The sequence below is a fragment of the Diaporthe citri genome (assembly GCF_014595645.1).
Source record: "Diaporthe citri strain NFHF-8-4 chromosome Unknown scaffold_11, whole genome shotgun sequence".
NCBI lineage: Eukaryota > Fungi > Ascomycota > Sordariomycetes > Diaporthales > Diaporthaceae > Diaporthe > Diaporthe citri.
In genome coordinates, this window is record NW_025064856.1 from 661,335 (window position 1) to 676,304 (window position 14,970).

The window sequence follows — 14,970 nt, forward strand, 5'->3', positions numbered from 1 at the left end:
GCAAACTTCTTCGATGTTATACCCAAAACATCGATATGCTCGAGAACAAGGCAGGTCTCGAGACAGACTTGGATGCGGCCAGTGTCGACTGCGTTCAACTCCATGGCTCCCTTGAGCTACTCCGTTGCAGCATATGCTCCAGTACCGCCCCGACAGAGAATTATGTGACTAGAATCTCAGCAGGCGAAGATCTGCCTTGTCCACACTGCACGCACAGGTCCAGCAGGAGAGAGTGGGCAGGGAAGCGCCGCTTACGAGTGGGCTTGCTTCTGCCGGATTTCATCCGGATTGGGCAACAAGATCACCCACATGGCGAGGTCATCGGTAAATTGATCAGCGAGGACCAATCCGCGGGGCCGGACTTACTCTTGATCCTAGGCACCAGTCTGAAAACTGACGGTTCAAAGAGGGTCGCTAAGCAATTCGCCAGGACCGTACGGGCCAATGGAGGCATGGTTGTATATGTAAACCTGACAGAGCCGCTATCAGAGTGGCGAGATTTGCTACACTATTGGGTCAGGTGGGAATGTGACGCCTGGGTAAAGGACTTAGAGACTCGTGTTACCGGTTCAAGCTTCCAGAACCCTATCGTGTTGGATTGAATTATACATAGATGCATCTTTCGCCCCAAAGCTCATGTTTTCGTCCCTAAATGGAACACGGTGAAGATGTGACATTGAACCTAGATAGCACGTGATAAACAGCTGGCCCGTGGTTACACCAATTATTCTCTCCCTGGGACGGACGGTAATTCTGAAAACCTTAGCCAGCGGCAGCAAATTGAAGCTAGCAATAGAGGCATGTTGGCACCTCTCTGAGCGCTCCCTCACCTCCGCTGGTCGAGCGTAGTCCATCCGCGCATGTAAAGCCAACTCCCTCACAGCAGATCGATTCAAGGCAAGCTGTGTAATACAGAAATGTCTATGAATAATTACAAGGTCGACACTTCCAGTCCTACGCCCCCATAACTTTTCCTCAGGAGTGTGGGTAGCCAGATTCTGCTCTCAGCCTCTAAAACCGCTCGAGAGGTTACCAGGTTACTCTCATTTTCTTTATACTCTCCACCGTTGGCCACCATGTTTTGCAAGCTCTTCCACGCAGCATCCTCCTCGGCCTCACCCTTCCAGGCAGCATCCTCATCGAACCCGTTGTACCACTCATGCGCCTTGGCCTCCCAGACGTTTATGTCCACTTCCCGGGCGTGTCTTCTCAATTTCTCTCGTTTCCAATCAACGACATCATCAGCATCACTGTCCTCGCTCTCACGTCCCTCGCTACCTGCCCCTTGATCTATACTGGTGGGCTTCCAATCCCTATCCTCCGCCCCGCCACTGTCTCTCCACTCAAACCCATCTTCCTCTACATCTGCTCCAACTGCCGGGAATATCCTTAGCCAAACTGGCTCCTTGGCAGACCTATTTAACCACCTTACTCCAATCCCGACTTCCCATAAATCACACCCACTCGCTATAAACTCCTTGGTCGGGATAACGTCGAAGTGCATGTGGCGGTTACTTTTAAACTCTTTCCGATATAAGACTTTTTGGATCCGTCCCAGCCGAACACCCTTCCTCCAACAATGATGAGCCAGATTATCAACCGCTATTTCGTGGATACCCGTGATTTCGTTCTTAACGTTCCGCCTCGGCAGCAAAAGGACGTAGAGCCCTCCATGCGACCGCAGCCTTAGTTCCTCCAACTCAATCATTAGGTCGCTTAGATCCGGGTGTGCCGCAAAATACCGCGGGTCTGGGATCAGGCGGATATCTCCTCTCAGATCCAGCCAAAGGTCCTTGACACGTTGGAGCAATGAGTCCACCCGGAATTCACCGCTCAGTTGAATCAGACGGAATAGATTGCCCTCGGATTTTCGCACGCGCGAGGAAATACGCCCTCTCTCTTGGATGTCGACCTCGATTCTCATCTGGTAGAAGCCATACTTCACCAGAGGCGCTAGCGAGGTGGACAGATCGTCGACGTAAATTCTGGTCAAATGACGGAGTCGTTCAAGCTCGCTATTACAGAACGGACTTTGGTGGTAGGCAAAGAGCTGGTGTACACAAATGAGATGTACGGTGTGGGCCATGTACACGGGTCGGACGAAGTTCCGGAGATACCCAGAGGCTTGCATCAGGTGCCAGACCATTGTCACACCAGGGCTGGTATATCTCCAGACTCTTTCAGGGAAGTTGCGGCCCCAGCTGCACCGGCGGCGGTGGGTCCTTGCACACAGCGCGGGCTGGCGACGAAGGAAGAGGTGGATGATTTTCTTTTCGAGGGACAGCCCAAGCAATTGACAAATGGTAAGGAGGAGTTCTGGTGGGAGCGAGTAAAGTAAGCATTTAGTATTCGCCTCCCGCTTGGCTTCAAGTGTTTTCTGAAAACATGTTGTCACCATATTAAACGTCGTTCTGCGTTTGGTTCTCTTCTATGCAACCTGATGCATCAAAACAGACTGAGGAGTGAGATTTCAGTTATCTTAGAAGAAAACATTGAGAGTAACGACAAGAAAGTTGGAGAGAACAGAAAACTCAGCCTGCTATATATCAAACAGGAGAAAACGAGCAACCCCCAAAATAGAACGGAATATTCGAAGCCAGTCGCTATACGCCCTGCTTCTCACGGTGCTCCACTATAGGCAGCTCAATAGGGAAGTGGAATCCGGGGAGCCACATCATGCCTCTATTATCTGCATAACAGTACAGGTCATCTGCAAGTCCCTGGGCTCAGGCAACCACCAAATTGTGCCGCACATCAGCCTACTTGCAGGCCCTCCCTTGCTCTTCCAAGTAATCCGTATCATTGCGCACCCCACTCTCACCGCAGCTGCGCACACCGCCACCAGCCCAGACCACCCCTTGCGCAAAGACTGTGAACATCAGCCCACTTTCAGGCCCCTGCCTTGGTCTTCCAAGTAAGCCGTGTCATCGCGCGCCCCACTTCTTGCTGCAGCTGCACACACCGCTTCCAGCGGACCGCCTATTGCGCAACGCCTGCGCACTGGCCCACACTTGCGCACTCCTTGGCGGCACAGGGGCAAGTGTGAAATCTGTTGTTGTATGTGGGGAAGTGAGGGGTCTCACAGGTCTCTCACATGCGGCACAGTGCTGAAGCCCATCAGGGAGATCACTAATAACATCCATTCGGTGGGAATCTAGAAAGCTGACCGAGTTCCATTCCACCCAGCCGCAGGGTCCTAAAATCAAACCCTCCACTCACAAGTCTCCTTAACTAGGTCACGCACGGAGATCCGGTCACTTTTGGGCTGCAGCATCTTGACCACGAGTCGCCGGAGTCTAGTCTCCTTCTCACTCCTCACAGGGCGTTGGAGACCGTCGCTTGTCTCTCTAACGTGAGCGAGCCAATTTTTCATAGCTTCCACTGCGCCGGGTTCCTTCCTCCGGGCCTCCAGGAGGTTCCAATCGTTCTCCTTTTTCGGGAGAGGAAATGAACGCAGGAGATAGAGCATGACAACACCCAAGGAGTAGACATCCGCTGGCGGATCCCTGCGTCCACTCATCCACTCAGGCGCCATGTAACATGGTGATCCACCACCCAAATCCTCATTTTGGTCCTTCATCACTCTTGAAAGACCAAAGTCAATGAGGAGGGCACCAGCCCTGGCCCCAACTTCAGCACTTGCTCCGCCGTAAATGATATTTGCCGGTTTGATGTCGTTGTGGACGATGCCTTGCTCGTCGAGGTACTCCAATGCGCTGGAGACGTCCGCAGCGATGCGGCAGGCATCGTCGATGTCGCCTCCGAACCATAGCGCAGACGACCCGTCGCGGAGGCACCAGTAAGGGGCAGAAAGATCGTGCAGAGCTTGGTCTTCTACGATCAGAGCGAGCAGGCGAGAATCGAAAGAGATGAGCTTGGCGATACACGGCTACCGGTTCTCGTTAGCTGAGTCGACCTGGAATCGGCTTCAAATCCGGGGGGAACTGACATGGTGAAGATCCTTGTGTGCCTCGAGTTCTCGCTCCCAGCCCTTAATAGCGGCGGCGGCATCATATGGCCGAGCGGAGGTTATCTTGTGAACCTTGACAGCGACTGCCATCGGCTCGGAACCCTCCCGGGCCCAGATCGCCTTGAAAACATCCACTTGGTTTGAAATCTTTCTGTACCGGTTGATGAGCGTAATAGAGTATTCCCTCTGGCCTGTGACTCCGTTCACCACGTTAAGAGTCTGGTCTTTGGCGAGCCCGGTTCTGTTCAAAAGATCGACATTGGCCAAGCACCTTCGGACCATTGTCTTCTGGCCGCGAGCCGCAGGGGCTTCAGTAGCTCTTGTCGTAGCAGCCCGAGTTGAAAGCATTTCCCTTTCAGGGGGCGACAAAAGTTCCCTGGCCGTTCTTTTGCTGAAATTCTCTGTCAGAAGGAGGCGGTAGCGGCACGGTCGGAGTAGGAACTCGACGGAGGTTTCGTTATCATAGAGTCGCCAAAATCCGGGGTAGGCAAATTCATATTCTTTTGGCGGTATATCGCGTACATCGAAGCCTTTGGGCACGCTTTCAAGGGAAAGTGTACGATTCGTTTCATTGTAAAGGACCATGTCATCCTTCAACGGAACGAAGAACATGGTGGCCTTGATGCGACGGGCTTCCAAGACGCACCTTGCTCCGAGAATGCCCTGAGTTGCACCGACCACCCGATCGCGGGGTCCGAATCCCATACTCTGATCGTCCAGCCAAACCTCAGAGGGTTCCGCAGCAGTGACTTTGATGCACACATCATGATCATCAGGCTGCTGGAAGAGCACCCTCAGCTCCGGTAGCCGCTCCTGTTGTAGGCTGTGAATCCCCGCGATTTTCTGGGCGGAAATGTGGGACTGGGTGACCTCTTGGACATCCTCCTTTTTGGTAGGGTCAGGTGACTCGCCGAAGGAGAGGGTCTCATCCCTATCCTCTTTGCCATTGCCTGGGGGTAGGTAGTTGTTGATGATTTCTTGCTCTTGCAAATAAGCGTGAAGCGAATCGGTAACAGAGACGTTCTCCTCCCTGTGTCGCGATTCGCTGGAGGAGACATTCTCCTCTCTGTCGCGCGAGTTGCTGGAGGAAACATTGTCCTCCGTATTTTCTTTGCCATTGCCTGGGGGTAGGTAGTTGTTGGTGATTTCTTGCTCTTGTAGCTGAGCAAAATGCGACTCGCTGAACGAAACGTTGTCTTCCCTGTCCTCTTTGTAGTTGCTTGGAACGACACCTCGCTTTAGCTGAGTAGGAGAAGAGGTAGTCTCATACCCACCCCCTTGCGTATTTATCGGGTTGAGAGCGTCTGGCCTCTTGCATGACGTACGGGCGCGCATTGAGGTAGACATCGGCGAAGAGAATCCAGTTGCAAGAGGAGGATATAGAGGAAGGAAGTATGGCATAGAAACACGGTCCTAAAATGATTATCAGCGGTCAGGAGACGTATAGGGGTGAGGGTACTTATAAGGATTGACAGGGAAAGAATAGCTTGAGAGAGTGCCAGGTGCTCTCTCGGCGGGATACCGTGTGGACATCGTCTTTAAACGCCCCGCTCTGCTCTCATCGGTCTTCACCTTCAGACCTAGCTGCACACTCTCTGCGTGCACAATTCGCGCCCCACTGCGACGCTCGAACGCAGGCGAGGCAGGGGACTTAGGTGTGATCAGATGTAGACGGTGTGACGGGGAGCTGGCGGTTACTGTACAGGGTACAGTACACTGGCAGGCCGGTCCCGCGATTGCAGGGACAGGGGGCGCAGTCCCAGGCGCCTAGTAGCTGCCTAGGTATCGGGGCACCGAAGTGGGACGAGGAGCCACAGTTGCAAAACCGCCGCTGGCAAACTTCCGGTTACCTCAGACACCAAAGCTCAGCTACCCGTTCATGCCTTTTCGAGGACTGTGAGCATCTCTCTTCAGACCAATCTGTACGCCACCCCAAGGACACAAGCACCGACTTCTATTTTCATGCACGATATGGACGACCTGGGGATCTTCCGGCCGCCACCCACCGACTACTTTTGCGAGCATCCTGACCACCGCTGGGAAGCCGAGAAGTTCGAGATGGACCTTGACGACGTATTTACGACTCTCCCAAGACGGTTCAACATGATGGTCATCCCTATCCTTGACCGCGATGCCTTCCGTCTTGAAACATCACACATTGCATCAATTACCGATGACCGCACAGAATTCTTCGATATGCTTAAAGATCGGCTGGAGGCGAGGCGGAAAGAACTAATCGACATGATGATGCGAACATTCGAAGATCTCGCCTGCAATCCGAACCAGATAGAGGCAACCAGACACTGGGGCCATGCTATGCATATCTACCGTTCCAAGTCGCTCGACGCCTTTGCCCGATTTTTCGCTGGCTTTCTCCGCGATTCTACTCCGTCGTCCAACACCGCAGTCTCTGCCAGCAACCTTCACGACGAGTCCTTGACGACCCGATCCGAGGCATCGTCAACCTCGAGCTCGAACACCTTCAACGGAGTCAGCTGCCTGTCCACCGATGTCCCATCGAAGGCGCTTTCCGGCCCTCCGACAACAAGGGAGAGGCAAACATCAGGCATTGCCAACGCAACAACCACTTACCGAAAGCGAAAGAGATCATCCACTACACCCGCAGCTGGCAGCCTTGGCGCTGACGAAGAAGAAGACAAAGATGGGGTGCGTCCTTCGAAAAAGGCACGCTTTGAAGAGCACGCGGTTGAGCCAGGGAGGACGCCCTCGTCCACATCACCTCGGAGGCCGAGCTCGAGCCATGTCAGGCGAGCTCGGGGAAACCAGCTCCCAGTGCCCCAGCGCCCCAGCTCGGGTGAGCTGCCGCCTACCACGACTGTTACTCCGACTGCTTCCCCCGCCCCACTGAGAACCGCAGCCCGTGGAGCCAACAGCAACGATTCCTCTGAACAACGCGACAACGCGTGCACTCCTCAGCCCGCCAATGTGGGAAGAGGGCGGCGGCGTCAGTCCTGTTTGGCATCTCCGGACACAAACAAAAGGGAGGGGGACATGGAAGCAGGGCACAGAATCGTGCACAATGCCACCGACACCGATCCTCGACAAGGCGGAGGACAGCATGACCCTCCCGCCAAACGACGCCAGGCCCATGCGCATACTTGCAATGCAAAGAAACCTGCGTCACGCTACATCCCGGATCCACGGGCCTTCTATGAGCTTGACCATAAGGGCAAGGCGCGTCTGGTGATGGCAGCAACTCCAAGGAAAGCAGACGGGGGCAGACTGCTGAGCAACTACCAGGTCAAAACAAGACAAGCAAGAGTGGTTGATTGACTTGGGCAGCGCCTAATCCCAACAGCTTCCCGGGCGCACCACACATCAAAATTCCGGCTTGCTAGGAACTGTTAGATGACCCCCAGCCCAACCCCCCTACTACCCCGCTCCGCATGCTGCTGGGTTAGGCGCCAATTGGAAATTCAGATAAAAGGATATCCGCGCTCAAGACGCCGCCGATAGGACATACCTGTCTAGACCTACCAGGCATAGTCACTAATCAGACAGGGTCGGAGGCAGTAGCATGGCCATGGTGGAACGTAGAGTGCTCAGGGCTTGGAAGCATAGTCGTTATCATGGCAGGGCTGGATTGGCAGATTGGAATTCTCTGTATATGAAAGCATTCAAGGTACATCAACTAGAAGGCTTGACTACTAAGTAAATCACGATTTGTTTAGTCTTCGAACTCGCGAACTCCCAGTGCAAAGTTGATACTCACCACCACTTGAGAGACGATGAGTGGGCCTGTTATATCATGCATTCAGCGAAGACCCAGCCTTAGCGCCCACGCTATTGTCAAGGCTACAGGCACAAACCACACCTCTCACCTAATGGCACGTTAAGGGCTTCAAGCTTTGGCAGCCAACCGCTGTAGAGATACTCGCCTGTTTTCTGGAGGTTTGTATTTTGTGGCGGATGGCTGGGGCTTGTTCAAATAGTATACTTAAGCATTGCTTCTGACCATCATCGCAGCCTTAACCAGGACACTAATCCTCAGCTAAATGTGCTGAAATTACCGGTAGGTGAGGTAAGCACGAGGCCACTTCCAAGAATGTATGGTTTGCAAATCAGGATGAGTGAGTGACACGAGCAGGCGGGCACCTATGGTGGCACCTAGATAGAGGCAGACATGTAATGGCGGGACGTATGATCAAGGAAAACCAAAGCCATTCATTACAGCACATGTTGATCTGTACTAAGTCCAAGCATTTCGTTTGCCCCAACTCACAAGAGCATCAACTACCTGAATCAAATGCAGCCTCATGTCCTTCCCTAAGACGACTCAAGAAGGCATCAAACCATCTACCAGTATACATCTGAACAGATACCTTGTCCCTTTCACCGGACATTTTGTTTTCCTTCATGATAGAAAGCTCCCAGCATCCAGGTGATAAGTCCACCTTGCCATTCGGGCCGATGTCTGCCTCAGCCTGCTTGCCAGTCTCCACCCTCTTGACAGACAGCATCTCATCGTTCAAGTTCTTCAAAGTTGTTTTGTCTGAACCATTTTCCCTAGCTAGCCTGAGACGGATGCTCCCATGGCTTCGAATCTTGTGTTCTTCTTCAAGTTTGATACAACATACGTCAATTGGAACTGAAAATGATACCCCAAAACTTCCTTTGGGGGTAAGTAGGCGCATCAAATCACGGCCTTGCCCCCTTGCTCCTCCACCTTCATTTCGCACAGCAAACTTTTCTTTTATAGGCTTGAAGAATATGTTCTGGTTCCTGTCGAGAACGTCATTACAGGACTGTAATGAGATCAACTCTTCGAGAGATATCGTCTCCTGTAGTTCTCTCCTGATCTCGAGCTCTTTTTCAATTTGATATTCAATGGTAGTCGTAGAATCAGTGTCCGAAGAGGGGAGATCGTCTGATGAAGCCATAAGAGAGAGAATGAGGATTCTGGATGATGCCCTTGTCATGTGATGGAACCGCTGCTGAAATAGGGGAGATTGTTTGCTGACAGGTGATAGACTGGTATTGCAACGCGCGAAGACTTATATAGCCACGAAGTCAGTTATATCTGCATCCTCTGGCTATTTCGGCCCGTTCTTCGCCGCGTTTCTGCATTGTTGTTTCTTGTCTTCCTGCTCAAGTTCCTGCCTGAATGCTCCCCAGTTTGCTGCTGCTGCTGCTGCTGCTGCTGCCTATTTGATTCTGAAGATCAACCTGTGTGGTGGTCTGCAACATGACAATTAACACCCCTGCCTTGCCGTCCAAGTTCACATTCCAAGCGCCAATGATTGGCAGTCGTTACTAGCCTGAGATGGGATGGTTAAAATTCAGCGTCACACCGCTTCTGATTTCTCCAGCACAGCCTGCCGGCTTGGGGGCATCGGTGCCAGTCCAGCATCTTTGAAGGTGACCAACTGAGCAACCCCAGCATGCATGCCCAGAGCCTGAGATGAATGTGTTGCACGGGTTATTCTCCGTCGGACTGACACTACGACTGCCTACACCAGGGCATTTGCCCGGCTCATCATCCTACTGGTCGACCAAATTGCGGCAGAAAGACAGGTAGTACATGCCATGCGGATTGTACTGTGTACAAATGCTCGCGGCCCCAGAGACGCGCGCCGACACCATCAGCTTGCATCGTGCCCATGTCTGACCCAGTCGCTTGACTCGTGGGCGCGTCCCGCGTACGCAAACTGGTCGTACTCCAATTTTGGCTTTGCGGCCCCGATGTGCTTCACCACGTCACCAGCGCGACAGGCCCGCATCATTAGGGGCCGAATCCTCTGTGGGCCGGGATTCGACCGGTTTGTTCGCTGGCAGAGCGCCAGGGTGGCCAGGAAGCAAGCAAACTTGGGGGCCAAGGCGCCCGCCGTGCCAACGTTTCTCGCAGAAAGTGTGGAGCGCAAGCTGTCGACCCAGCTGAACAAAGACTTGTGGAGACTTTGCGTAAAAGCTAGTGGATGTCCCACCCGGACTGTGCGCAAAAAGTCCTCCCGCAAAAGCCTGGCTCAGTTACTCCACACCGGTCAGCAAGTGTCGTCAAGAGCGGCGCCGCCTGCAGTTCTCCATAACAAGGTTGGCGTGCGCCCCGTCACCGCGTGATCCCGTTTGGCGCATCTTGACAAACAAATTCTTTTGCGGAGCAAGGATACTGCTCGTCGCAGCGAATCACATTTGTCATTTGTGATCACCAACGGTAGCCAGCGCATGTCCTACGCACACCCCGGCTGATCCCTGTCATGCATCCATGGCCAACGAATCTTCACCTGACCGGCTGGGTTTTCGCGATTTTCGAGGCAACCCTCGTTTCACCGCTTTCACTATTGTGTGGCATGAGTCTAGCTGGTTTCGTTCTTGATCTGATCACAATACATGAGTCTAGATGGGTTGCTTTCTCCACAAATCACCTGGGCAGGTAAGAAGCAGCAACCTATTGCTGGAAAGTGGAGCCAACCTTACCCACTCTCGATTCTTGCGGCAATCGCTTCCAAACCGCCTCTTGTACCCCAAACGCCCCTGTGGTCAATCTGGTGTGTCGTCGCGACGCTTGCGCCGACGACCTGGAGTTCCGGCTGCCCGGCTTTGAAGACCGGATAAATCCTTCTGACTTCCAAAGGGCCAAGGAAGTCACGCAACGCCGTACGCATACTACAAGATGCCACGCGATCAGACACCCAGGCGGATCCCATCACCTGGGCAACTGCTGCTTCAGCTAGGTTGGCAAGTGTATCCAAGAAGGGTTCAATTTGGTTGCAGAAGAAATGAGACCCACCAAGGGAGGGACAATGCAGAGAGTGCTGTAGAGTTGGTCTGCAAATGAAATGCGGCGACGAGTCTCCTGAACCTTGATCTCTTCACTCGCGATCGGCACGCTGCAATAAAAGAGCCCCAAATTTTGCGGTTCTTGGAATATTGGAAGGCAATGGGCGACACCCTTCACGTCATCTTTGTCAGTAAGTTGCAACAGTTTTACGTCCGAAAGGGTGGTGTGCTGTTCAAGCCCCACGGGTACGGCGCGAGGAAGTCGCCCTTGAGGAGATGCGGCTTCACATGCATTGAGTGATACCGAGTTATCAAGAGGTTGGAAGTGAAAAGTCCGGCCAGAACCGTCTAGCTATGAGCGATATTGTATGTGTGGTGCCTTCGACCTTCAGACAGCCTGAATCTTTGGTGTTGCCTTTGATGTGCAGAGAGATGAGGCGGCAATTACGTTCCGCCTTCCCCTGGATGTATAGGGAATCCTCTTTGATGAGATCAAAGACCCCACCAAGAAAGCGTTCGGCATATGGACGGTCTGCCCCAACAAGCGTGTACCCTTCGAAAAATGCGACCGAGTCACCACTGACTCTGGCACAAAACCTGTCGTCCTCCGTTTCCAAACGAGCCTCGAATAGATCTCTGGCCAAGTGTATTATTCTGTTCGCATAGAGATCGATCTCTAGATGCGAAACTGTATCTCCGAAGACCACCCGAATGGCTGCTCCTGCACCTTTCTTGACCACTGCTGCACAGGTGTCATGAGGGAGAAGGAAGGGAACGTTCTTCGCATCAGGGAAGACCAACGAATGTTGGTCCACATCCATCTCGGTTGCCGCTGTGGCCGCAGGTAGCTCTGTCATGTCCTGGGAGTGGCGTGGGGAGGTCGGTTGTCGGGTATCCCTCTGTATGCTGCCCATCAAAGGGGGCAGACTCATGCCTGGACCCGCATTGGCTGCTAGTGGCGGTAAGCTGGAGTTGGGATGAACATTGGTGATCGGGGGAAGCTGGCGTCCGAGGTTACCCCACCGTCCATAGTTGCTCGCTGGTTGTGGCTCGCTGGGGTCCTGCATTTGGACCGAAGGTGCGCTACCAGAGGAGGTACTTTGTTCTCCGTGATTGTTGATGGGTGCTGGTTCGCCGGCGTCCTGCATGTGGACCGAGGCAGTGCTCCCAGGCGAGGTTCTCTGTTGTACGCGATTGTTCATGGGTTGCTCGCCGGGGTCGTGTGGTTGGCCTGCATCTGCGCTGCCCTGGGGGCTGGACGCCGAAGCGGTCGCCGGCTCGTCCGGGCCAGGGTAGTTCGATTCCCGGAGTATCTCTAAAAGCCGTCAGTGGACTCAATCGATCGATCTGGGTTGGTGTTGACACTCACTGCAGCGTTTTTTGCCACGATGGGCGTCGTGGAAAATGTGATGAATGAGGGCTTCCACAGATGGATGGGGCTTGACGCTGCAAAGGCGACGTGCTACGACTTCAGCCGCCGTATGTGGTAGCCGTTCAACGGCCGTCTGAACCCCAGGCTCGGCTCGAACATATGCAAAAAATGCCTGAACCCCTGCGTCTAGGAAGACGTTACGCTGAATACTGGCACAAGCTCGTTCGAATTTGTTATCGAATCCTCTTGGGGCTTTGTCTGTCACAGGGCAGGGCTCCACAAGTGATTTCATGAGAGCAGTGATGAGCTCATCGGTTGGTGGCAGCCGCTGGGCGGCCATACTCAGTCAAGGACGTGACTTGGAATGCGGTTGGGAGGAGAGAAAATTTGCGCAGACTTAACAGCGCGGAGACGCGAGTACCAAGCAGGGGACGCGCCATACACCACGCCAGCGGCGGCTAAAGTGCCTGAGCATAGCCCCCTACTGACGCAGGCGTGGATCGGCCCTGTTTGGGGACACGCCACAAACGGAACGGCAAAACTGACATGGGTATCCACCCCGCCGTTTCCTGATGTGGGGCCTGCACGACCTGCCACTCGCGACGTTCAGGGCAGCCAAGGTCCGCCCACCCAGCTTCCAGGTACCGCCCACTCAGTACAAGAAAATAGGTGCATTCACCACTATAATGCAGGTATACCTCGGATTCTGACTAAGATTACCCCGCCAATCGCCTCATCCCCGCCGTGATCACCGCAGAAGGCTGCTATTTACGCAGAATGCTGCTTTTTGCTATTCGCGCAAAGGGCTGCTATTCGCGCAGAGGGTGCAGAGGGTGCAGAGGACGCAAAGAGCTGCAAACCTTGGAAAATGGCGGGATAACCTTAGTCAAGATCCGAGATGTACAATGTTTTTGTTAGCGTTTGCAGCCATTTTTTTGTACTAGGTTGGCGTACGCAAAGAGAAGGGTGGGCGGATCTTGGCTGCGTTCAGGCGCGAGATCTGTCCGAAAGTTCCACCGAGGGCTCTCAGCCCCACAGCGGGCAGAGCACAGAACTACTCCGTAGTACGCAGAGCTGACGCGCAGGTCGACGTACGCAGCCCCGTCAATCAGTGCGCGACTGACGGAAATGAGCATCGCTGGATGCTCAGACATGTGGGGAATCCCAATACGAAACTCGATAGCTGCTGGCCAGCAAGGCAGTACTCCGCCTGCAACATCACGCGGCGCGCCCACACGCGCGTGGGAGGGCCTAGGTAGGCAACCAATATGGCCCAAGCGCGGCCATCACGGCCCCAAAAAGTACAATCCCGGAATATCAAGACGTGTCAAGTTGATGAAAACAACTTACTCGATTCCATGCTTTGTTTCCTCGGTTGTTCCGTGAGTCATCGCGGGTCTTTGGAATTTGGACGGCATATACATTCGAGGCGTAGCTGACGACCGAAAACGATGGTTCTTACACGCGCCATGGCAGGAAAAGAACGTGAAGCTCATCTGAACCTCATTCACAAAAACCCATTCTCGAGACTGACAAAAGAACAACGTGAGGCTGATATCCCCATTCGCAAAAAGCCATCCTCGATACTGACAACTCTCCAGGAACCATCCGACCACCACTTCAGTACGGATCGACAGGATGGCATCACGGTCCTCGCCGCCTGAGCTACAGGGTCGCCGTCCAACTCGTTCACGCAGGCTTCTGGATAAGGATCAAGACTGAGAAATATGTTTTCACTGGCGAAGGATGGATGTGTGGTGATCAGAACTGGACCATTGAGAAATTCGAATCGATACTCCGACAAAAGCATGGAATATTCCTGCATTGCAGACATGTCGCCAGCGCTTATGTCGACATGCCCAAGACTGGCCATGTCAGAGAAAGGCACACCGGACGGTCGGCCTCAAGACAGATTGTGAGAGAAAGTCACCGAGGGAAACCCTTCGTGCATGAAACCACGGAGGGATGAGAGCCCAAAAACCATAGGGAGCTGTCTAGAAGATTCATTGACCCAGGTACTATGCTGTCGCTTGCGTATTAGGCTTGGTAGGAAGTCCCCAGGCCTTTTGCGTTTCTCTGTCCTCCTCAGGTGCAACGCAAATCGTCAGGCCCTGGCTGTGAGATGTCCAAAATAGCTCATTTGTAGAACCGTACTGAGCCAGATCTTATCAACGTGTCAGTGGTGGTTTTTGAATCACGTTGTGTACCTAGGTATACTTACCAAAACGGCATGGGCCATATGAGAGGTCAAAATCTTGAGACTTCTGGTCTAACACTGGATGCCAGCCTCCGCAAAATGCTGCGATTAACAAGAATCGAAACTTGTAACTGCCAGGGTTCCCGATGATGTTGTAATCGTCGAAGATGAAATTGGTGTGTTCCTTCTGACCTTCCCAAGATTTCAGCGGATAAGCAATCACTTTGCCTTTGATATCAGCCCCCTCAACCCACAATCGTGCTGCTCTTTGTGTTTTAGAATCAAGCCACAGGTATTCCGCTGGGACCCGTACATGAACCGAGCAATTGCCAGTGTGATCCAATGTGACTCTGGAAGGTATAAGGAGAAAGGATACAACTTGCTCCACCACATCCTCCTTCTGCAGACGGTGAATTGGATAGTAATAGCTTGAAAGCTCCAACAACTTTAGCCACTGGTCCTCAGTCGGGAGGTCGAGTTGCTGTGTTTGGGCCATGTTCGAACACCTTTGACTCTAGGTGGGCGAATGAGGACAGCAGGCGGGGAAATGAGAAACAGTAGTGTGAATAGAATGAAGCGTGTTTGAATGGCGCTGCAAAGCATCTGGGTTCTGTGCCATGGGAAAGAGCATCTTTTTATAGTTAGATTTTCCAGAATGGTGGCCGTTATCGACATGGGTTATCATACATCTCA

General features: G+C 53.2%; 4 protein-coding genes across 4 annotated transcripts; 1 reads left to right on the forward strand and 3 right to left on the reverse strand.

Moving 5' to 3' along the window:
- Positions 1 to 931: 931 nt before the first annotated feature.
- Positions 932 to 2,146, reverse strand: INS49_003966 (uncharacterized protein; the record flags this gene model as incomplete). Its single annotated transcript, XM_043164756.1, has 2 exons — positions 932 to 1,374; positions 1,465 to 2,146. 2 exons carry the CDS (start codon positions 2,144 to 2,146, stop codon positions 932 to 934), a joined length of 1,125 nt encoding a protein of 374 aa, XP_043018406.1.
- A 1,056-nt stretch (positions 2,147 to 3,202) lies between these two features.
- INS49_003967 (uncharacterized protein) lies at positions 3,203 to 5,317 on the reverse strand (the record flags this gene model as incomplete). The annotated part of the gene is made up of 2 exons (XM_043164757.1): positions 3,203 to 3,889; positions 3,950 to 5,317. 2 exons carry the CDS (start codon positions 5,315 to 5,317, stop codon positions 3,203 to 3,205), a joined length of 2,055 nt encoding a protein of 684 aa, XP_043018407.1.
- Positions 5,318 to 5,932: 615 nt separating this feature from the next.
- On the forward strand, positions 5,933 to 7,178 carry INS49_003968 (uncharacterized protein; the record flags this gene model as incomplete). Its single annotated transcript, XM_043164758.1, has 2 exons — positions 5,933 to 6,637; positions 6,849 to 7,178. 2 exons carry the CDS (start codon positions 5,933 to 5,935, stop codon positions 7,176 to 7,178), a joined length of 1,035 nt encoding a protein of 344 aa, XP_043018408.1.
- A 3,841-nt stretch (positions 7,179 to 11,019) lies between these two features.
- INS49_003969 (uncharacterized protein) lies at positions 11,020 to 12,420 on the reverse strand (the record flags this gene model as incomplete). The annotated part of the gene is made up of 2 exons (XM_043164759.1): positions 11,020 to 12,023; positions 12,078 to 12,420. 2 exons carry the CDS (start codon positions 12,418 to 12,420, stop codon positions 11,020 to 11,022), a joined length of 1,347 nt encoding a protein of 448 aa, XP_043018409.1.
- Between the last annotated feature and the right edge of the window lie 2,550 nt (positions 12,421 to 14,970).